General features: G+C 46.3%; 1 protein-coding gene across 2 annotated transcripts in view; it reads left to right on the forward strand.

Annotated features, from left to right (window-relative positions):
* The window catches only part of HYDIN (HYDIN axonemal central pair apparatus protein), a 606,889-nt gene that overhangs the window by 166,607 nt on the left and 417,504 nt on the right, over window positions 1-22,778 (forward strand). For both annotated transcript variants that reach the window (XM_068260328.1, XM_068260329.1), the window contains 2 exons: window positions 7,326-7,527; window positions 13,511-13,694. In XM_068260328.1, the coding sequence (XP_068116429.1) occupies window positions 7,326-7,527; window positions 13,511-13,694 (386 nt within the window). The remainder of the gene's footprint in view (window positions 1-7,325; window positions 7,528-13,510; window positions 13,695-22,778) is intronic.

Here is a 22,778-nt window from a genome sequence, read left to right on the forward strand (position 1 = left end):
ACCAGGGGTCCCTGGCACACCAGGGGTCCCTGGCACACCACGGGTCTCTAGCACACCAGGGGTCCCTGGCACACCACGGGTCTCTAGCACACCAGGGGTCCCTGGCACACCACGGGTCTCTAGCACACCAGGGGTCCCTGGCACACCACGGGTCTCTAGCACACCAGGGGTCCCTGGCACACCACGGGTCTCTAGCACACCAGGGGTCCCTGGCACACCACGGGTCTCTAGCACACCAGGGGTCCCTGGCACACCAGGGGTCCCTGGCACACCACGGGTCCCTAGCACACCACGGGTCCTTGAGGACTCTGCAGGGGATCCTGGGCAGTTTCCCCCATCGTGGGTGAAGTATAACACAGCGCATTATAATAGGGGGTACTGTAACAAGAAGCACTGAACTGGAGGTCAGAATAATAATGAACACAGTATAATGAGTTGCAGTGTAATAGGGGGTAGCCACACCTACTTTTAACCTCCTGGGCGATACAATAATATCGCCAGGGGGCGCCGCAGCACTTTAAAAAAAAAATTTTTTAATCATGTGGCTAGCCTAGCGCTAGCTACACGATAGCCGCTGTGCAGCGGAATCCCCCCACCCCTTCCATTCGCCTCCGGCAATCAGAGCAAACAGGAAATCCCATTCAGAACGGGATTTCCTGTTTGGCTTCCCCTGTCGCCATGGTGACGATCAGGATGACGTCATCGAAGTCATTGAGTCGGAGGGAGTCCCGATCCACCCCTTAGCGCTGCTTGGCGGTTATTGGCCAGGCTGCGCATGGGGTCTTTGGGGGGGGGGCACCCTCTAACGCGGTGGGTAGCAGCGAATCGGCGGGGAGCGGCGGCGATCGGCGTGTACACGCAGCTAGCAAAGTGCTTACTGCGTGTAACAAAAAATTAAAAACAGTAAATCGGCCCATTAGGCCCTGAGAAATCCTCCGCGGCGGTTTACCCCAAGCTAGGCTCGGGATAATCTCCCAGGAGGCTAAAGACCACGCCTCCTGAAAAATAACTGCAGGGGTTCCTCAAGACCAGAATAAACTTTTTGATGGGTTCCTTGAGATCCAGCAGTTATTTGCCGGGTTCCTCCCGGGTAGAAAGGTTGAGAAAGGCTGCATTAGTGGCTCACACTTCCATTCTTTAGGTTCTCTTTCCTGCTCATAAAAAGCAGGAAGTAGCCTCACTTCAGAAAATACATGAAAGCGGAGCTGGACTCACAACTTCCTCTCTGCTCTGAAAGATAAGCAACAGCATAATCACCTTTATAGGACCACTATTGTGAACATTGTAAAGTGTAAAATCCATGTAAGCACATACGAATAGGACGTAGGTCTCTCCCAGAGTAAAATGAGCCATAAATGACTTTTCTCCTATGTTGCCGTCACTTACAGTTAGTAGTATAAATTTAACAGAACCAACAGGTTTTGAACTAACCCATCTCCTCATGGGGGATTCGCAGGGTTTTCTTTATTTTTAAAAGCACTTAGTGAATGGCAGTTGCTCCGTCCAACTGCCAAAATAGTGTGCAGCGAGCAGGGAGGCTGGCCAGCATCTTTATGTAAAGCATTTTCAAGGAGTGTCTGTATAAAAAATACAATCCATGCTGAGAAAAGTCATTTGTGGCTCATTGTATTCTGGAAGAAACCAGCTTCTTATTTACATGAACTTTACATTGTAAGATTTCCGTGACAGTAGAGTCCTGTAACATGGACCTGAACTCTTGCACAGGACAGAGGGAGTAAGCAACGTGTGCTTAGTGACAGATGAGGGGGAATTAGACAGGCTAAACTCTGTAAATACATACAGGGTGCATAGCTCTGTGTTTTCCTTCTGCCCTGTGTAAGAGTTCAGCTCCACTTTAAAAACATGCTTCGGGGAATCGAATGTCCTGTGCATTCCTGATCAATCCTTTGGGATGGAAATTCATTGAAAGATTGATTGGGCAGCCATGTTGTGGCAGCGATTCTTCCCCAATTTGATAAAATTATTGGATTGGAAGGTCGATCGGCCTTTTACTCCCCTTCTCAACCTGCACTGCCAATCCCATGGCTTAGTGACCAACCAGCTAATGCTGGAGCTGCTGGGGAAAATGGGAAGCAGGTCACCAAGTGACGTGAGGTCCTAGGAGGCTTTGCATGAAGGACCATGAATGAGATGTTTGAGCCTTGATACAGCCAGGATCCTCACATCGCCCCTTTATTATCCAGTATGTGGAGATTACACTCAGCTGCCTAGACTTGTGAGAGTTCCAGCAATGCCAACACAACCCACCTTTCCCTGTATTATCCAGTATGTGGAGATTACACTCAGCTGCCTAGACTTGTGAGAGTTCCAGCAATGCCAACACAACCCACCTTTCCCTGTATTATCCAGTATGTGGAGTTTACACTCAGCTGCCTAGACTTGTGAGAGTTCCAGCAATGCCAACACAACTCACCTTTCCCTATATTATCCAGTATGTGGAGTTTACACTCAGCTGCCTAGACTTGTGAGAGTTCCAGTAATGCCAACACAACCCACCTTTCCCTGTATTATCCAGTATGTGGAGTTTACACTCAGCTGCCTAGACTTGTGAGAGTTCCAGCAATGCCAACACAACTCACCTTTCCCTATATTATCCAGTATGTGGAGTTTACACTCAGCTGCCTAGACTTGTGAGAGTTCCAGCAATGCCAACACAACTCACCTTTCCCTATATTATCCAGTATGTGGAGTTTACACTCAGCTGCCTAGACTTGTGAGAGTTCCAGTAATGCCAACACAACCCACCTTTCCCTGTATTATCCAGTATGTGGAGTTTACACTCAGCTGCCTAGACTTGTGAGAGTTCCAGCAATGCCAACACAACTCACCTTTCCCTATATTATCCAGTATGTGGAGTTTACACTCAGCTGCCTAGACTTGTGAGAGTTCCAGCAATGCCAACACAACTCACCTTTCCCTATATTATCCAGTATGTGGAGTTTACACTCAGCTGCCTAGACTTGTGAGAGCTCCAGCAATTCCAACACAACTCACCTTTCCCTGTATTATCCAGTGTGTGGAGTTTACACTCAGCTGCCTAGACTTGTGAGAGCTCCAGCAATGCCAACACAGCTCACCTTTCCCTGTATTATCCAGTATGTGGAGATCACACTCAGCTGCCTAGACCTGTGAGAGTTCCAGCAATGCCAACACAACTCACCTTTCCCTGTATTATCCAGTATGTGGAGATCACACTCAGCTGCCTAGACCTGTGAGAGTTCCAGCAATGCCAACACAGCTCACCTTTCCCTATATTATCCAGTATGTGGAGATCACACTCAGCTGCCTAGACCTGTGAGAGTTCCAGCAATGCCAACACAACTCACCTTTACCTGTATTATCCAGTATGTGGAGTTTACACTCAGCTGCCTAGACTTGTGAGAGTTCCAGCAATGCCAACACAGCTCACCTTTCCCTATATTATCCAGTGTGTGGAGATTACACACAGCTGCCTAGACTTGTGAGAGTTCCAGCAATGCCAACACAACTCACCTTTCCCTGTATTATCCAGTATGGGGAGATTACACACAGCTGCCTAGACTTGTGAGAGTTCCAGCAATGCCAACACAACTCACCTTTCCCTGTATTATCCAGTATGTGGAGTTTACACACAGCTGCCTAGACTTGTGAGAGTTCCAGCAATGCCAACACAACTCACCTTTCCCTATATTATCCAGTATGTGGAGATTACACTCAGCTGCCTAGACTTGTGAGAGTTCTAGCAATGCCAACACAACTCACCTTTCCCTATATTATCCAGTATGTGGAGTTTACACACAGCTGCCTAGACTTGTGAGAGTTCCAGCAATGCCAACACAACTCACCTTTCCCTATATTATCCAGTATGTGGAGTTTACACACAGCTGCCTAGACTTGTGAGAGTTCCAGCAATGCCAACACAACTCACCTTTCCCTATATTATCCAGTATGTGGAGATCACACTCAGCTGCCTAGACTTGTGAGAGTTCCAGCAATGCCAACACAACTCACCTTTCCCTGTATTATCCAGTATGTGGAGTTTACACTCAGCTGCCTAGACTTGTGAGAGTTCCAGCAATGCCAACACAACTCACCTTTCCCTGTATTATCCAGTATGTGGAGTTTACATTCAGCTGCCTAGACCTGTGAGAGTTCCAGCAATGCCAACACAACTCGCCTTTCCCTGTATTATCCAGTATGTGGAGTTTACACTCAGCTGCCTAGACTTGTGAGAGCTCCAGCAATGCCAACACAACTCACCTTTCCCTATATTATCCAGTATGTGGAGTTTACACTCAGCTGCCTAGACCTGTGAGAGTTCCAGCAATGCCAACACAACTCACCTTTCCCTATATTATCCAGTATGTGGAGTTTACACTCAGCTGCCTAGACTTGTGAGAGTTCTAGCAATGCCAACACAACTCACCTTTCCCTGTATTATCCAGTATGTGGAGATTACACTCAGCTGCCTAGACTTGTGAGAGCTCCAGCAATGCCAACACAACTCACCTTTCCCTATATTATCCAGTATGTGGAGTTTACACTCAGCTGCCTAGACTTGTGAGAGTTCCAGCAATGCCAACACAACTCACCTTTCCCTGTATTATCCAATATGTGGAGTTTACATTCAGCTGCCTAGACTTGTGAGAGTTCCAGCAATGCCAACACAACTCACCTTTCCCTATATTATCCAGTATGTGGAGTTTACACTCAGCTGCCTAGACTTGTGAGAGTTCCAGCAATGCCAACACAGCTCACCTTTCCCTGTATTATCCAGTATGTGGAGTTTACACTCAGCTGCCTAGACCTGTGAGAGCTCCAGCAATGCCAGCACAACTCACCTTTCCCTGTATTATCCAGTGTGTGGAGTTTACACTCCGCTGCCTAGACTTGAGAGAGTTCCAGCAATGCCAGCACAACTCACCTTTCCCTGTATTATCCAGTATGTGGAGTTTACACTCAGCTGCCTAGACTTGTGAGAGTTCCAGCAATGCCAACACAACTCACCTTTCCCTATATTATCCAGTATGTGGAGATTACACTCAGCTGCCTAGACTTGTGAGAGCTCCAGCAATGCCAACACAACTCACCTTTCCCTGTATTATCCAGTATGTGGAGTTTACACACAGCTGCCTAGACTTGTGAGAGTTCCAGCAATGCCAACACAACTCACCTTTCCCTATATTATCCAGTATGTGGAGTTTACACTCAGCTGCCTAGACTTGTGAGAGCTCCAGCAATGCCAACACAACTCACCTTTCCCTGTATTATCCAGTATGTGGAGATCACACTCAGCTGCCTAGACTTGTGAGAGCTCCAGCAATGCCAACACAACTCACCTTTCCCTATATTATCCAGTATGTGGAGTTTACACACAGCTGCCTAGACCTGTGAGAGTTCCAGCAATGCCAACACAACTCACCTTTCCCTGTATTATCCAGTATGTGGAGTTTACACTCAGCTGCCTACACTTGTGAGAGTTCCAGCAATGCCAACACAGCTCACCTTTCCCTGTATTATCCAGTATGTGGAGTTTACACACAGCTGCCTACACTTGTGAGAGTTCCAGCAATGCCAACACAACTCACCTTTCCCTATATTATCCAGTATGTGGAGTTTACACTCAGCTGCCTACACTTGTGAGAGTTCCAGCAATGCCAACACAACTCACCTTTCCCTATATTATCCAGTGTGTGGAGATTACACTCAGCTGCCTAGACTTGTGAGAGTTCCAGCAATGCCAACACAACTCACCTTTCCCTGTATTATCCAGTATGTGGAGTTTACACTCAGCTGCCTACACTTGTGAGAGTTCCAGCAATGCCAACACAACTCACCTTTCCCTATATTATCCAGTGTGTGGAGATTACACTCAGCTGCCTAGACTTGTGAGAGTTCCAGCAATGCCAACACAACTCACCTTTCCCTATATTATCCAGTATGTGGAGTTTACACTCAACTGCCTAGACTTGTGAGAGTTCCAGCAATGCCAACACAACTCACCTTTCCCTGTATTATCCAGTATGTGGAGATTACACTCAGCTGCCTAGACTTGTGAGAGCTCCAGCAATGCCAACACAGCTCACCTTTCCCTGTATTATCCAGTATGTGGAGATCACACTCAGCTGCCTAGACCTGTGAGAGTTCCAGCAATGCCAACACAACTCACCTTTCCCTGTATTATCCAGTATGTGGAGATCACACTCAGCTGCCTAGACCTGTGAGAGTTCCAGCAATGCCAACACAACTCACCTTTCCCTGTATTATCCAGTATGTGGAGATTACACTCAGCTGCCTAGACTTGTGAGAGCTCCAGCAATGCCAACACAGCTCACCTTTCCCTGTATTATCCAGTATGTGGAGATCACACTCAGCTGCCTAGACCTGTGAGAGTTCCAGCAATGCCAACACAACTCACCTTTCCCTGTATTATCCAGTATGTGGAGATCACACTCAGCTGCCTAGACCTGTGAGAGTTCCAGCAATGCCAACACAACTCACCTTTCCCTGTATTATCCAGTATGTGGAGTTTACACTCAACTGCCTACACTTGTGAGAGTTCCAGCAATGCCAACACAGCTCACCTTTCCCTATATTATCCAGTATGTGGAGATTACACTCAGCTGCCTACACTTGTGAGAGTTCCAGCAATGCCAACACAGCTCACCTTTCCCTATATTATCCAGTATGTGGAGATCACACTCAACTGCCTAGACTTGTGAGAGTTCCAGCAATGCCAACACAACTCACCTTTCCCTATATTATCCAGTATGTGGAGTTTACACTCAGCTGCCTAGACTTGTGAGAGTTCCAGCAATGCCAACACAACTCACCTTTCCCTATATTATCCAGTATGTGGAGATTACACTCAGCTGCCTAGACCTGTGAGCAGAGCTGGGACAAGGTCCTCCAGCACCCAAGGCTGAGACACCAAAGTGCGCCCCTCCATCCCTCCCACCCCAGCTGTCACACAATGATTGCTATTAGACTAAGAGAGCCAGAGGGCCCACAACCTCCCCAACACCTTAATATCTAGTTATCTGGCTTGCAGTCACTGCTATGTATCCCCTTTTCTTATTTCTTTCTGCTTCAAACACAATTAGGAATGACAGCTGAATGAATTGTGCGCCCCCTCCTACACTGCACCCTGAGGCTGGAGCCTCTCCAGCCTATGCCTCGGCCCGGCCCTGCCTGTGAGAGTTCCAGCAATGCCAACACAACTCACCTTTCCCTGTATTATCCAGTATGTGGAGATCACACTCAGCTGCCTAGAGTTGTGAGAGCTCCAGCAATGCCAACACTACTCACCTTTGCCTTCGTTTCAGGGGAGGAGATTCATGTCAGCCTGTATGGAGCAGCTACTGACATCAACGTGCGGCTAGACAAGAACTCGCTCACCATCGAAAAGACCTTCTTGTCTTTAACCAGCCAGAGGACGGTCACCATTTCCAACCGCAGTGACATCATAGCGCACTTCCAGTGGAAAGAACTTGCCACCCTTCTGGAGGAGGAGGCTCAGAGGCAGAGGTAGGAGGTCAGAGGCCGTAGGGGAGGCCACATGCTGTATTTACCCTTGTGGAGTAACATAGAAGTGTAACATGAATGCCGCAAGCGGCAGAGCCTTCCGTGGTGTGATTACTTCATCTCATGACTTGTGGTCAGCTGGCTGAGGCTCCTTCCCCTGCAGGTGCTCGGCTGTGCGTTCTGACGGGCCACACATGGGATGCGACAAGCACGGCAACATGAAGGTCTATTGATTTTCTTAGGATTGTGCGATTAAATGTTCCCGGAGGCGTTACAACGTAACGCTCTGGAACACTTCAACTAATGTGAACAATAACGTCGGGGAAATAAGACAAGACAGATAACATTTATATTGCACTTTTCTCCTGGCGGACTCAAAGCGCCAGAGCTGCAGCCACTAGGATGCGCTCTATAGGCAGTAGCAGCGTTAGGGAGACTTGCCTAAGGTCTCCTACTGAATAGGTGCTTGCTTACTGAACAGGCAGAGCCGAGATTCCAACCCTGGTCTCCTGTGTCAGAGGCAGAGCCCTTAACCATTACACCATCCAGTAACTTAAATTAGAACTAGCGCCACTGACACGGGTTGAAGTGCAGCTTCCTGTCATCATTCTGTGTGCCGTAATCGGGTTCACGCATGCGTTAGCTAGTGGGAAATTGCCCTAAGAATCAACAAGCAGGACTCTTAGGCTTGGAGCACACTTGTCTGTTTTCATGCAAGTTTTCTGCATAGGAAAACTGAAAACCAATGTCAATCAATGGGCTCTAGTGGTTAGGGTAAGGCATTGTGGGGGGGTTAGGTTAGGACTAGGCATTGTGGGGGGCGGGGGTTGGTTAGGCATCAGTGGGGCGGATGGGTCAATGAGGATTAGCATTGGGGTGGTTTTGTTAGGGTTAGGCATCGGTGGGGAGTTGGTTAGGGTTAGGCATTGGTGGTGATGGGGGAAGTTGGTTATTGCTAAGCATAGAAGTGGGGGGGGGGGAGGTCGGTTAGAGTTATACACTGGGATGGTTTGGATAGGGTTAGGCATTGGTGGGGAGTTAGTTAGGGTTAGGCATGGGTGGTGGTGGGGGAAGTTGGTTATTGCTAAGCATAGAAGTGCAGGGGGGGGGGGATCGGTTAGCGTTAGACATTGGGATGGTTTGTATAGGGTTAGGCATCGGTGGGGAGTTGTTTAGGGTTAGGCATGGGTGGTGGTGGGGGAAGTTGGTTATTGCTAAGCATTGAAGTGCAGGGGGGGGGGGGGATCGGTTAGAATTATACACTGGGATGGTTTGGATAGGGTTAGGCATTGGTGGGGAGTTGGTTAGGGTTAGGCATTTTGGGGGCGGTTAGGGTTAGACTAACAACTACCCCACCATGCTGCCCACTACCCCACCATGCTGCCCACTACACCACCATGCTGCCTGATCAAACTGATGACATGCTTCTCCATGAGTTCCCCTAAGCATTGGCTTCCTTACTGGCTAGACAGGTCCTAGTCGTACATCTTGTAAATAACAAAAGTAATAGCTACCAATGACCAGTGTCAGTTCTACTGAATGCCCAGTCCACTGATAGATGACGGAGTTCTCCTTTAAGACCTCATTAGCTATGTGTGTCTGTCACTGTGTCTGTGCTATATACATGCAGCTCTGGATACACAAGTTGGCCATGAAGGTATATGAAGGAAGGATTTGCATAGTATCACCCGCCGTCCATAAATGAGCAATAAACTTCCTCTGTTTTGAATACCTCCTGGACATTATGACTTGCATATGTTATTGAAAGAACATATAAACAGAACTATACCAGGGATACACAATAACAGATCAATCCAATAATGAAATACAGTAAGGTGTATTATAATATTAGCATTGAATCATACTGTAATACTTTAAGTTGCCCAGCAAGCTCATGGGGAACAAGAAGGCCTAGGAGTGTGTAAAGGGCTGAAAGAGACCAAAAAGCCTCTCTACTGAAATGCTATGCAAAACCATGAGCTTGCTGGGCAATCTGTAACTCTGAGCGCTTCAAGTCCTACCCCATAGAACCACATCAACCACTTCCCCTCCCCGGGACCAGTAACTACGTCTCTGCAAATTCCCTCTTCCCCCTACAGGGACATGACTACCTCATCACTTGCCGCTTCGCACTCCCGCTTGCACCTGTGCGCTCCCGCGCTCATTATCGCCACTGATCATTAGACTGGAGATGAATAAATAGGATCGCCCTTCTGGAACACTCAACTATTTCTTGGAGAGCGACCCACAGCCCAGGGAAGATCCAAAGCCCTGAATGAGGATGGGTTCTTCCTCAATTGCCTAATTCTGCGGTTGGTGGTCTTGCAATTCACACTTGCGTCTACCTCTTCTTTACACTTCTCTACATACATCTGGTGCAGTTGAATACTACACTGTACTTCTCTGTGCATTTTTTTGTCTTTTTCTGGAAGGGCCTTTGGACCACTCCAGACACCGTCTTTGGTAAACTCTGGAGACTGTTGAGTGTGAGATCAGCAGTTACAGAAGTGCCTGAACCAGCCCACATGGCAGTAATGACAGGTGTTTCCAGAAAAGTGCTCAGTGTCTGTATGTTCTGCATTGATCTTCAGCCCTGGAGAGCTTGGGTAAATCAGGCCCTCTGTCTGCTCTGATCACAGAGGATGCGAGTGCAGCTGTTGGTACACAGATAACATGACTTATTTCAGCGAGTTCCAGCACATCCTCCATGTTTGTACATGTTAATGTGAAGTGGCAACTCTGCACTAATTGCTTGGCTTCCCCATGTAATATTCATCATCGCTGTCATCCCATAATTCCTGCAGAGTGCTGCCTTTCAGCTCTGAGTCCTCTCCTGAAGGGGGCAGGGTGTAAGGGTTAATCTGCGGCCTACATCTGGGCCAGCGAGTGCCTCGGAGGAACGCAGCTGAGAGACGGCTCCCCTCTGCTCCATATTTAATGACATTATCCAGACATGAGTGATCTTCTGCTGAAGAAAGCACTTTAACTAAGAGCAAAGCATGTGCTGTGTGTCCTCGCGTAGTCAGCCGTAGTGTCCTGCCGATCCCCTGCAGATCCCCTGCTGTGGGCCACACGCAAGGGGAGACACTGATACTCCTAAATATGCAAGACAGTGCCATGGCACAGCTACAAGTCCCAGCATTCCCTGCTTCTTTGTGTGTCACATAATGTGAGAGGAACTGATGCCCTCCTTTCTGGACTTCCTGTAACCAGGCTCCATCCCCTGAAATCCATTATGAAGGCAGCTGCCAGGCTCATCCACTCCTCCCACCGCTGCTCCTCAGCTGCCCCTCTTTACAAGTCCCTTCACTGTCACCTTCTCAAGTAAACTGAAACTGCTCTAACTGGCATACACATCCATCCACCATACCTCCCCTTCATATATCTCTAATCCTAACCGCTCTCCGCTCCTCCAACACTCTACGGATGTCCCCGCCCCTCGCATCACTCGTGAGGCTGCAGGACTTTTCCAGAGCTGCCGTTACTCTATGGAACTCCCTACCCCATCAGGCTCACCCCCCATCTTCTACTCATTCAAGCAGGCCTGAAAGACCCATCTGTTTATTATAGCCTATCCACCATTTTCATAGTTCCAATCCCCCCCCCCCATTGAATAACGTTTAATAATAATAATAGTACTATAGCACTGTGTAAGAGACTGCTGACACCCTGATCCTACCGAACTACAAGTCCCAGCATTCCCTGCTATAATGTGTGCTAGAGAGACATAACACATTAAGAGACTTGTGACTGCACAACTACAAGTCCCAGCATTCCCTGCGGGGAGATACTGAACCCAAAATATGAAAACAACCCTGAGGCTTAAAGTGAACCAGAGACGAAGCACCCTTGTGTATTTTACCATAGAAATCAGTGGGAACATTAGAGAAAACATTTACCATGCTCTCTGTTCCATCCTCACTGCTAAAAGTGTCTGTTATCTAGCTGAGATAAGAATCCCGGACTGAGCATTGATTCTGGCTTTGCTATAATGACTCAGCTATAATGATTCCTGAGCAAAGCCAGCAGGGGGCAGGCTTGGACTTGAAGACAGCAAAGAACACAGTCTCAGCTATAATTATTCTGTAGCAAAGCCAGACCCTGCTTAGTCGGGATTCTTATCTTAGAGGTGATAACAGGCAAATTAAACAGAGAACAATGTAACAAAGAGCAGATTAGGTGTTTACTGTCATGTTCCCACTGATTTATAAGGTAAAATACATGAGGTTGCTTCATCTCTGGTTCTCTTTAAATTGGTAATTTGGTGACAGTTAGGGACAAGCATCATGGAAGAGGTTTTCATGAGGAAGGAGGGAGTCCAGTTCACAATAGGTCTGGTACTGGACCAGCTTCCAGAGTGGGGAGCAGAGCTGATTCTATTTCTTGCTGTGAGAAAGGATGAGTTTGTTCACACCTATCCCTCTCCACTGTGTCCGGGTTTGCCTGTTGTGCTTCTGCAATACACAAACTCCATCTGAACAATGTTTTGGGGACAGCAGATGCACTGCGATGGAATGCATTCCCAAGTTCAGCCACGGGCCGCCAGAGTGGATCGGGGAGGGTAAAATGTAGGCTTCAGGAAGGCAGTTTCATTAAGATGGAGGTTAGGGTTAGGCAACTGGCGGAGGGACAGACTGAAACCACCAATGTAGACAGTGCTGCTCTGCCAATATCTGACACAACCCCAAACTGTACTGCAAACATTCAGAAAGCTACATATATAATCATGGCTACAAATGTTCCCCACTGGACAATAGGACCAAGCTTTACTTTGTACCATTTTACAATAAGTACTGTAAAATCTGTACCAGTGGTTGTTAAAGCTGATCCAAGATGAAAAACTTACTATAACAAGTAACTTGTCTATATTTCTTATCTAAAGTTTACACAGCAAATCTAGCTGCAAAACAGCTTTAATAGAATATGATTATTTCTTCCTGTGATACAATGACAGCAGCCATGTTGTTTGTAAACATTACACAGAGACCGGCTTATCTGCATCTTCAGCAAAAAAAAACCTAATTCCCCCTCCTCCTCCCTCCTCCCCTCTGCCTCTGAAATCTCTGGCTAGTAACACCTCCCCCTCCTCCTGCCCAGACTGAGCTCCCATGAGTCCTTGCTACTGTCTGAAAGTGCCTTGGCTCGCTGAAAACCTGTGGGCGTGGCATGTTTAGTTTATAGGGAATTGGAGTATTAAAGCAAAAACAAAAAAGTATTTGGCTTGAGGAATGCCCTATAAACAATATGAAAGAAACACAATTATGCAATGAGTAAAAGTTCATCTCGGATCCACTTTAATCGGTGGTTCAGGGTTCGGTGAGTGTGTCTGAGAGGGATTCAGCGGCGGTGTGTGTGTCAGTTCCATTCAGCAAATATTCATGATGTTTTTGTGTGATATTCATCTTTTATTGCTTTTGTTCTGTAAAAACATACGGCAGTCAGGTACATCAGCACACCAGTCTTATTCCACACAAATATACAACAATTGTTCCAGGGGCCTTTCTCAAGGCATGTGGCATAAAGTCTGTACCTCTGGGTGTTTCAGGTCCTACCCCATAGAGCCACATGAATCCATGCCATGCACTGATGAGGATCAATCAGTCCGGAAACAGTCTGTATGCATGTTGGATTATTATGGCTCTGTACACATAACAAGCTGACACATCATTGCATTCCAGCAGATCTGGGGGAAGATTTGCATATATTCAGCAGTGATGCATCTCGGAGCTCACTCCAACCTGAATTATCGCAAATTCTTTCTGTTTTAAGAGAGCAAACTTTTGTTTTCCATAACTTGAAAAAAAATTATATTTTCTTTAACTACGCAAGGTTCGGTGAATGCATGTACTAAACTGACGGAGTTCTGTACCTCCAGCACGGTTAAGAACCGCTGATCAGTACAATGTGATCTTGGAGTTGTGAACTACACTTTGTGGTGATCACATGATGTCTTGTGGGATCTGCTGACTTGTTCTCTGGTTTTCAGGTTCTGCTCAGATCTCATCACAGAAGAAGAAGAGGAAACAGAGCACTTCCTGGAGGAATGTAGCGCGGATCCCACCGTACGTGAACGCCTTTCCCTGCTCAGCCGCACCTTCCACAACCGCAGGAAACTGGCAGAAACGGACGCCATGTTGTTCTCAGACAACATCTTCTACATTGAGCCTCTGGTATGAAGCACCCGCTATGTTCCTTACCCCATTTGGGACTAACATGCATTTCACACTTCCTGATCACTGTGATTGGCTCACACTTATCAGGCGGTCAGAAACCAATGAAAACAGCTCCTGACTGATGTATGTAACTCTGCTGTCTGTAGACAGCGAAGATCTGTGCCGCTGGGACACGCTATTGTGTCCTGTGCCCTGGAACCACCGGCGTTATAATTATGCCGTATCAGGGTTAGGTAGCCACAAAACCTGTCGCTTCTGTCAGATTTCCACTACCTACTGTAAGTCACAGAATCATAGGAGAAAAGTCATTTATAGCACGTTTTACTCTGGGAGAAATGTACTTCTTATCTGTATATGTTTACATGCATTTTACATTTTGCGATTGTGGTCCTTTAAGAAATCGCTTTCTGTAGATTAGGAAAAAGTGGGTATGACAGCCCTCCACCAGGAATGGACACTAGTCATGTATAAAGCAAACAGAGGCGCCAAAAGAATCAAATAAATTAAAACAGTTAAGTGCTGAGGAAGCAGTGGTGGACTTACCTCCTTAAAGAGGAACTCCAGTGAAAATAATGTAATAAAAAAAGTGCTTCATTTTTACAATAATTATGTATAAATGATTTAGTCAGGGTTTGCCCATTGTAAAATCTTTCCTCTCCCTGATTTACATTCTAACATTTATCACATGGTGACATTTTTACTGCTGGCAGGTGATGTAGCTGCTGCATGCTTTTTTTTGCAGTTGGAAACAGCTGTAAACAGCTATTTCCCACAATGCAGCAAGGTTCCAGGAGTACCACGGCCCTTAGAGTTTCTTGTGGGAGGGGTTTGACCACAATATCAGCCATACAGCGCCCCCTGATGGTCGGTCTGTGAAAAGGAATAGATTTCTCATGGGAAAGGGGGTATCAGCTACTGATTGGGATAAACTTCAATTCTTGGTCGGAGTTTCTCTTTAAAGCAGACACAAGTACTGCCAATTTCACAAAGACAATTATTTATTTACACACTCCTGAAAAAGTGATGCGACGCGTTTATCACAGGTTGTGACATCTTTAGTCCTGTCAGTTAAAGGACAACTGAAGTGAGAACTATATGGAGGCTGCCATATTTATTTCATGTTAAACAATACCGGTTGCCTGGCAGCCCTGCTGATCTATTTGGCTGCAGTAGTGTCTGATTCACACCAGAAACAAGCATGCAGCTAAATGTGTCAGATCTGACAATAATGTCAGTAACACCTGATCTGCTGCATGCTTGTTCAGGGTTTATGGCTAATAGTATTAGAGACAGAGGATCAGCAGGGCTGCCAGGCAATTGGTATTGCTTAAAAGGAAATAAATATGGCAGCCTCCATATACCTCTCACTACAGTTGCCCTTTAATCTCTGATGAATGTTTGCTTACTATCCTGAAGCCAATTGAAATAATGCCTGGTGTTGTGGAATGCCCTGGGAGAATTCCGCAAAGTTAAACAGCCTAGGCTAAACATCACTCGGAGGACGGGGCTAGATAGCAATATAAAGCTATAGAAAGGGTCTCTACACTCATGACACCCAAATCTATCTCACTTTCTGATCTCAGTAGTCAGTACACTATTATCTTGAGTCTCCAAATGCTCATCTCCTGTTTTCTGCATTCATGTCATCCTGTTACCTCAAGCTTGTGCTTTTGTCTGCAGGGTTTGCCCTCCTCTTATTTCAGTCACCAGTGGGGCAATTTCAGATATCATTTCCCATCTTGACTACTGCAACATCCTACTCTACAGCCTACCAAAAAACAGACTGGTGCCTCTCCACTATCTACTGAACTCTGTCACTCATCTACCTCTCCTCCAGCTCCTCTGATGCTGCCCCTCATTCCCAATCCCTCCACTGACTGCCTCTTACCCAGAGAATTCAGTTCAAAATGCACCATCTTCTGCCTGAAAAGCTACAGTGGCTTGCAAAAGTATTCAGCCCCCTTGAAGTTTTCCACATTTTGTCACATTACTGCCACAAGCATGAATCAATTTTATTGGAATTCCACATGAAAGACCAACACAAAGTGATGTACACGTGAGAAGTGGATCGGAAATCATACATGATGCCAAACATTTTTTACAAATAGATAACTGGAAAGTGGGGTGTGCGTAATTATTCAGCCCCCAGAGTCAATACTTTGTAGAACCACCTTTTGCTGCAATTACAGCTGCCAGTCTTTTAGGGTATGTCTCTACCAGCTTTGCACATCTAGAGACTGAAATCCTTGCCCATTCTTCTTTGCAAATCAGCTCCAGCTCAGTCAGATTAGATGGACAGCGTTTGTGAACAGCAGTTTTCAGATCTTGCCACAGATTCTCGATTGGATTAGGATCTGGAGTTTGACTGGGCCATTCTAACACATGGATATGTTTTGTTTTAAACCAGTGGTTCCCAACCTTTTATGAGGTATCGCCCCTTAGGGGAAGACGACTCACCCCTGTCGCCCCCTTCTCTTAGTACGGTATACCCTTACGCCAGGTGGTGGTGCCAGTGGAGGGGGTAGCGCTGTGACCTTGCCAGCTAAAAATAGCCGATGACTCAACTACTTCGCGCCAATTCCCTTACCGGTGTAATGTCAGCTATTGCAGCCCCGCACGTTGTGCAGCCCCGCATGCGCAGTAGGAGCCTGCGTCCCATTAAATTGTGCAGACACGTAAAACGTCCTAAATATCTCCGCTTCCGCACCACGTACACTCCCGAAATTTTCAGGGGAGGGAGGGGACCCCCAGATCTAGCTCTGTGCCGAATTGCAGCCCCCGAGCCCCGCTGGTTCCCGAGACTGATTGCAGCAAACCTATCTCGGGAACTAGCGGGGCTCGGGGGCTGCAATTCGACACAGAGCTAGATCTGGGGGTCCCCTCCCTCCCCTGAAAATTTCGGGAGTGTACGTGGTGCAGAAGCGGAGATATTTCAGGTAAATAATATCTAACTTCCCACTGAGCATGCGCGATACTCAGTGAGGAAGGCTGCTTCCGGGCTGCAATATCTGACATTACACCTCCAGCCCCGGAACCAGCATGCGTGATACTCAGTGAGGAAGGCTGCTTCCGGGCTGCAATATCTGACATTACACCGGCGGCGTGACCAACGAGCCCTGAGGAATTACGCAACTCTATCATGCACACTTGCATATTTTATACAGATCATATTTTTTGCCCATAATTTTCTTAAAAACGAGTGACACTGCGACACTTTATTTTTTCTGCCTTTTCATACTGATCGCCCCCCTGTCGCCCCCCACAAATTTACCACCCCCCTTAGAACCCAAATCGCCCACCTGGGGGCGATCGTCCCCAGGTTGGGAACCACTGTTTTAAACCATTCCATTGTAGCCCTGGCTTTATGTTTAGGGTCGTTGTCCTGCTGGAAGGTGAACCTCCGCCCCAGTCTCAAGTCTTTTGCAGTCTCCAAGAGATTTTCTTCCAAGATTGCCCTGTATTTGGCTCCATCCATCTTCCCAACAACTCTGACCAGCTTCCCTGTCCCTGCTGAAGAGATGCACCCCCCGAGCATGATGCTGCCACCACCATATTTGACAGTGGGGATGGTGTGTTCAGAGTGATGTGCAGTGTTAGTTTTCCACCACACATAGCATTTTGCATTTTGGCCAAAATGTTCAATTTTGGTCTCATCTGACCAGGGCACCTTCTTCCACATGGTTGCTGTGTCCCCCACATGGCTTGTGGCAAACTGCAAACGTCCCGTCTTATGCTTTCTGTTAACAATGGCTTTCTTCTTGCCACTCTTCCATAAAGGCCAACTTTGTACAGTGCATGACTAATAGTTGTCCTATGGACAGAGTCTCCCACCTGAGCTGTAGATCTCTGCAGCTCGTCCAGAGTCACCATGGGCCTCTTGCCTGCATTTCTGATCAGCGCTCTCCTTGTTCGGCCTGTGAGTTTAGGTGGACAGCCTTGTCTTGGTAGGTGTACAGTTGTGCCATACTCCTTCCATTTCTGAATGATCACTTGAACAGTGCTCTGTGGGATGTTCAAGGCTTTGGAAATCGTTTTGTAGCCTAAGCCTGCTTTAAATTTCTCAATAACTTTATCCCTGACCTGTCTTGTTTGTTCTTTGGACTTCACGGTGTTGTTGCTCCCATTATTCTTTTAGACAACCTCTGAGGCCGTCACAGGGCACCTGTATTTGTACTGACATTAGATTACACACAAGTGCACTCTATTTAGTCATTAGCACTCATCAGGCAATGTCTATGGGCAACTGACTGCACTCAGATCAAAGGGGGCCGAATAATTATGCACACACCACTTCGCAGTTATTTATTTGTAAAAAATGTTTGGAATCATGTATGATTGTCGTTCCACTTCTCACGTGTACACCACTTTGTATTGGTCTTTCATGTGGAATTCCAATAAAATTGATTCATGTTTGTGGCAGTAATGTGACAAAATGTGGAAAACTTCAAGGGGGCCGAATACTTTTGCAAGCCACTGTATTCATGATTTCAGCGTTTCATCACAAGCCGGCTATTAATCGCACAGTGTGTGCTGAGCAGTGGGCATGTCTCAGGTGGCGGCTCATTTTCTGAAGTCGTTTGTCAGACAATGGCGCGGCTGCTCTGCTTTCATTGTCTCTCTCGGGTTTGCTCCCTGCCCTCTCCTCCTTTCTTGGAAGGGAACAGCAGGAAACTGATCGTAATGACAGGATTCAGATAATTCTACAATATATGTATATAATTTAATTTGTTAATGACTCCTAGCAGTTCCATCTGCTGATCTCCAGGATACAGGAGGCCTAACAAGAATACTCAATGAGCGAGATAACAAGCAGTGATAACTGAGGATTGCTCTGCAAGGAGTATATAGCCTTCTATGTGCTGAGGATACATAAAGGGGAGCCCCGCTTATTTCAGAAACGTAGGCCCTGCAGGGTGGGCTGATGTTGTTCAGTCGGTATTGATTTGTGTCGGACCCCAGCATGCCAGGCCCCTCTATGCTCTACTGCCCCCTGAAGCTTGTCCAAGCTCATGTTTGCTGCTTCTATCATAATGGATCTAGCCATCTCATTCTCTGCCATCTCTTCCTTTTGCCCTCAATCTTTCTCAGCATGAGGGTCTTCTTCATTGAATCCTACCTTCTCATTATGTGTCCAAACTATTTCAGCTTCAGCATTGCCCCGGCCAGTGAGCATCCAATTGTGCACAGGGCTTCCATGCAGGACTCAACCCTCGAAGGATAATTATCCAACTTCTTACATTTCTTGTGTATGCGGAGATACAGCAATAAAAGCCAGCACAACGTTTCCGGCCTGTCGCCCAACGTGCTCACTTGTACAATATAAGAAGTTGGGTAACTATCCTATAAGGGTTGAGTTTTGTATGGAAGCCTTGTGCACTATTGGACATTGGCTGAGAGGCTTGATGGACCTCTCAACTAACTAGGACTCCCCATGATTCTCAGTCACAAGTCCCTGAGGCTGACAGACTCCTCACCTATACAAGTTCTTCCTATAAATGGTCAATGTTCGTTTCCCTAAAGGATCACTAGCCCAATTTTTTTTCAAATATATGTGTACACGTGTGTCCAAGTATAAGATGTACAAGTATAAGATGTGCATTTCACCTAGAGTAAAATGAGCCATGAATTACTTTTCTCCTATGTTGCTGTCACTTACAGTAAGCAATAAAAATCTGACAGCTCTGACAGGTTTTGGACTAGTCCATCTTCTTATGGAGGATTTTCAGAGTCTCATTTATTCTTTACAAAAGCTGTCACTAGAAAGGATGTAAACAAAGATGTCGGCGGATCTGCCTGATCACATGCACACTATATTGGCAGTTGGACTGAGCCACTGCCATTCAGCATGTGCCTTTGAAAATAAATAAAACCCTGAAAATCCCCCATGAAGAGATGGACTAGTCCAAGACCTGTCATGTATGCCAGACTTTTACTACCTCCTGTGAGTGATAGCATCATAGGAGAATGCAGGGAGAATTGCTTTGTGTAAAATGGCTGCTTTGCCGCCTCTTCAGATGTCTCTTCTACTGACCCAAGCATTGCAGAATACAGAATATTAGGTAAAGGGAGCTCGGCTTGTTAGTTCCAACCAGGGTCACACTTCAGGTTCTTTTCCACGCATTTCTTTCACTTTCCAATACCACGCTTCCACCGCAATCTGACGGGTGTACCGTGCAAATGCGGCGCCTTAGCGATTTCCAAGGGGAGAAAAAGGAAAGGGCAGGACAATATTGTGAATTGGCAAAAAAGCAAACAGCAGTGCGATTCCTCTGTGATGTTTCTGCGTTTCTGTACTTTATACAGGAGCTGAACAATGCAGGAGGCACGATGATTGCGATCGGGGGAAATCGTGATGCAAATGCAGCACAATAACAGAAACATCCCAACACGGTTTCCACAATTTGAGAGGAAAATAGCCCTTAGCGCATAGTTTGGGGTCCTCACCAGCTAGTTTAGCTTCACATTATTATTAATATTGATTTATAATGCACCAACACAAAAAAGAAAAAACAAGCATGGGGTACAGATGAATACAGAGTGGTGTACAGCAAATACGGACACTGGGACAACATACAGAACTGGTGGTTACTGTGACAAATGCATGAACAAAATGTACAACAGAGTGCAACATACAAAGTGAATAACAATTTCCAGGGTGAGGGAGCCCTGTCCTTCTGAGCTTACGATCTAATGGAATGGGGGGGGGGGGGGGCACAAGAGGTGTGGCAATATACTGTATTCATACAGATAGTGTGCTTTTAGATTATCTAGTGAGGAGTGCAACTTGTTCAGAGGTTGAAGGGGGAATGGCCTAAGTTAGATTGGATGCTTGTCGGAAAAAGTGAGTTTTGAGGGAACATATAAAGGTTTCAGAGTGGTGGATGTGTTGTGGAAGGGCATTCCAAAAGAGGGGTGAAGCATGTGAGAAGTCTTGTGTATGTGAATGCGAGGAGGTGATTATAGAGGAAGACAACAGAAGCTCGTGTGCAGATCTGAGATTGCGGTTGGGTTGGTATCTGGAGACTAGTGAGGAGATGTACAGGGGAGAGAGATTGTGGAGAGCTTTGTAGGTTAGGGTTAGGAGTTTGCACTGGATCCTCTGGTTAATTGGTAGCCAGTGAAGATCCTGACAGAGAGGAGCAGCAGAGGAAGAGCGAGAGGAGAGATGAATGAGTCGAGCAGCAGAGTTCAGTACAGATTGGAGCGGTGCTAGTTGGTTAGTTGGAAGTCCACCAAGCAATATATTGCAATAGTCCAAACGGGATATGATAACATTTTGGTTGTGTCCTGAGTGAGAAAAGGCCGGATGCGAGGTATGTTTTTTAGTTGGAGATGACAGGAGCTGGTTAGGGAGTGAATGTTGATGTCCTAAGCTACTAAGGAGTAGGCCTTTGCAGTCTGCACACAGGCCTCGGAGGAAGCTAGCTTGTGAAACGGCCGTCAGGCTGTGCACCCTCTCGGCGCCCACTGCCACGATCCTGACCATCACATCATATACAATAAGGCCTCGTTCACATCTGCTGCGCTGAAAAACGTGTAAAAGCGCATGGTGAAAACCGCATGCGCTTGTGCGCGCTTTAGTGTGCGCGTTTCTGTGCGTTGCGCTGCACTTCTTTAAAGCACGTTTTGCTTATTGTAGCAGCAGCAGTTGTCAATAAAACTTTGTTTTTGTATGTAAATGTATTTTTTTCTTCAATTAGGGGTAAAAAACGCATGCGCTTCTATGCGCTTGTACGCGCTTCTGTGCGCTAAAAAAGCGCACCCATTCACTTGCATTGATGTGCGCTTTACAGCTCAGCGCACAGAAATGCAGCAACACTACGTTTTTGTAACGCTGCTCAGTGCAACGCATAGATGTGAACCAGCTACATTTAGTTACATGGGAAAATCAATACCTTGCTGATTGCACAGGGCAGTGCGCTGTGGAAAGCGCACAGAAACGTCCCTAATGGGAACGAGGCCTAACAGTTCACAGTCCTTTGCTGTTATTATTTTATGCTGAAATGCTAATGATGCACAAACACTTTATCTGAAGTTAATAAACCGCTTACAGCTTACACTGCCAGACTTTCCTGCTCCTTGTCGTTTGATTCAGGACCCCGCCTGTAGTCTTCAGCTTGTTTATATATCGCTCATCACCTGTACAGCCGGTACCTACAGGACTTGGTTTGGGACCCATTAATTGTGTGCCTGCTGGTTCCTCTGATTGTGTATGATGAGTTCCATGTCTTTCCGTTATTCCGTCATAAGAACAACAAACAAAAACTGACCCAAAAACAAGCATTGTTTCGTCACCACATGGGCGTCCTCTTTTTCAAGGTGCTATTGAACAGGATAGCCCTTTCTTGTTTAATGGCACCTTGAGAAAAGGTTCCCCTGTAGCTCCAAAAAACAATTGATGTTTTTTTCTTTTTGGCTGTTTTTACACATGGCAGAATAAAAAAGAAACACACATGGGACTCATCATTAGGGATGGTTAATGGAATGCAAATAGTTTTGAATTGATGCAACATTATGCTAATTTTGTATGCAAATTAATTCAGCTTGAAAATGGACCAATCGAACTTTATCCCAGCAGGATTTGATTGGTTCATTTTCAAGCTGCTTACATTTACTTGCACATAACTGATCCAGCAAATCTGGCCTAAACATTTGCCTGCAGGTCATACTGGATTTGTTTCAAAAGGTTCTCACTGCCGGTGATGAGTGCAGCCCTAACCTTCTCCCCGTCTGTTGCTATGTTTTAATATGGCCCAGGGAAGGGTTCTAATTTCACCCAAATAATTTTTGAAAAATATCTGTGCTACATTTACTGGAGCAGCTGCCTAAATACATAACAATAATATGGTATAATATTACCCTATGACTATGGTAGGATTAGAGTGTGAGCTCCTCTGAGGACAGTCAGTGACATGACTATGTACTCTGTACAGTGCTGCAGAAGATGCCAGTGCTATATAAATACATATTAATAATAATAATAATATGGTGGGACATTACACTATGACTCTGGTAGAGATTAGATTGTGAGCTCCTCTGAGGACAGTCAGTGACATGACTATGTACTCTGTAATGTGCTGC

Source organism: Hyperolius riggenbachi, chromosome 11 (assembly GCF_040937935.1).
Source record: "Hyperolius riggenbachi isolate aHypRig1 chromosome 11, aHypRig1.pri, whole genome shotgun sequence".
In the NCBI taxonomy this organism is placed as follows: domain Eukaryota; kingdom Metazoa; phylum Chordata; class Amphibia; order Anura; family Hyperoliidae; genus Hyperolius; species Hyperolius riggenbachi.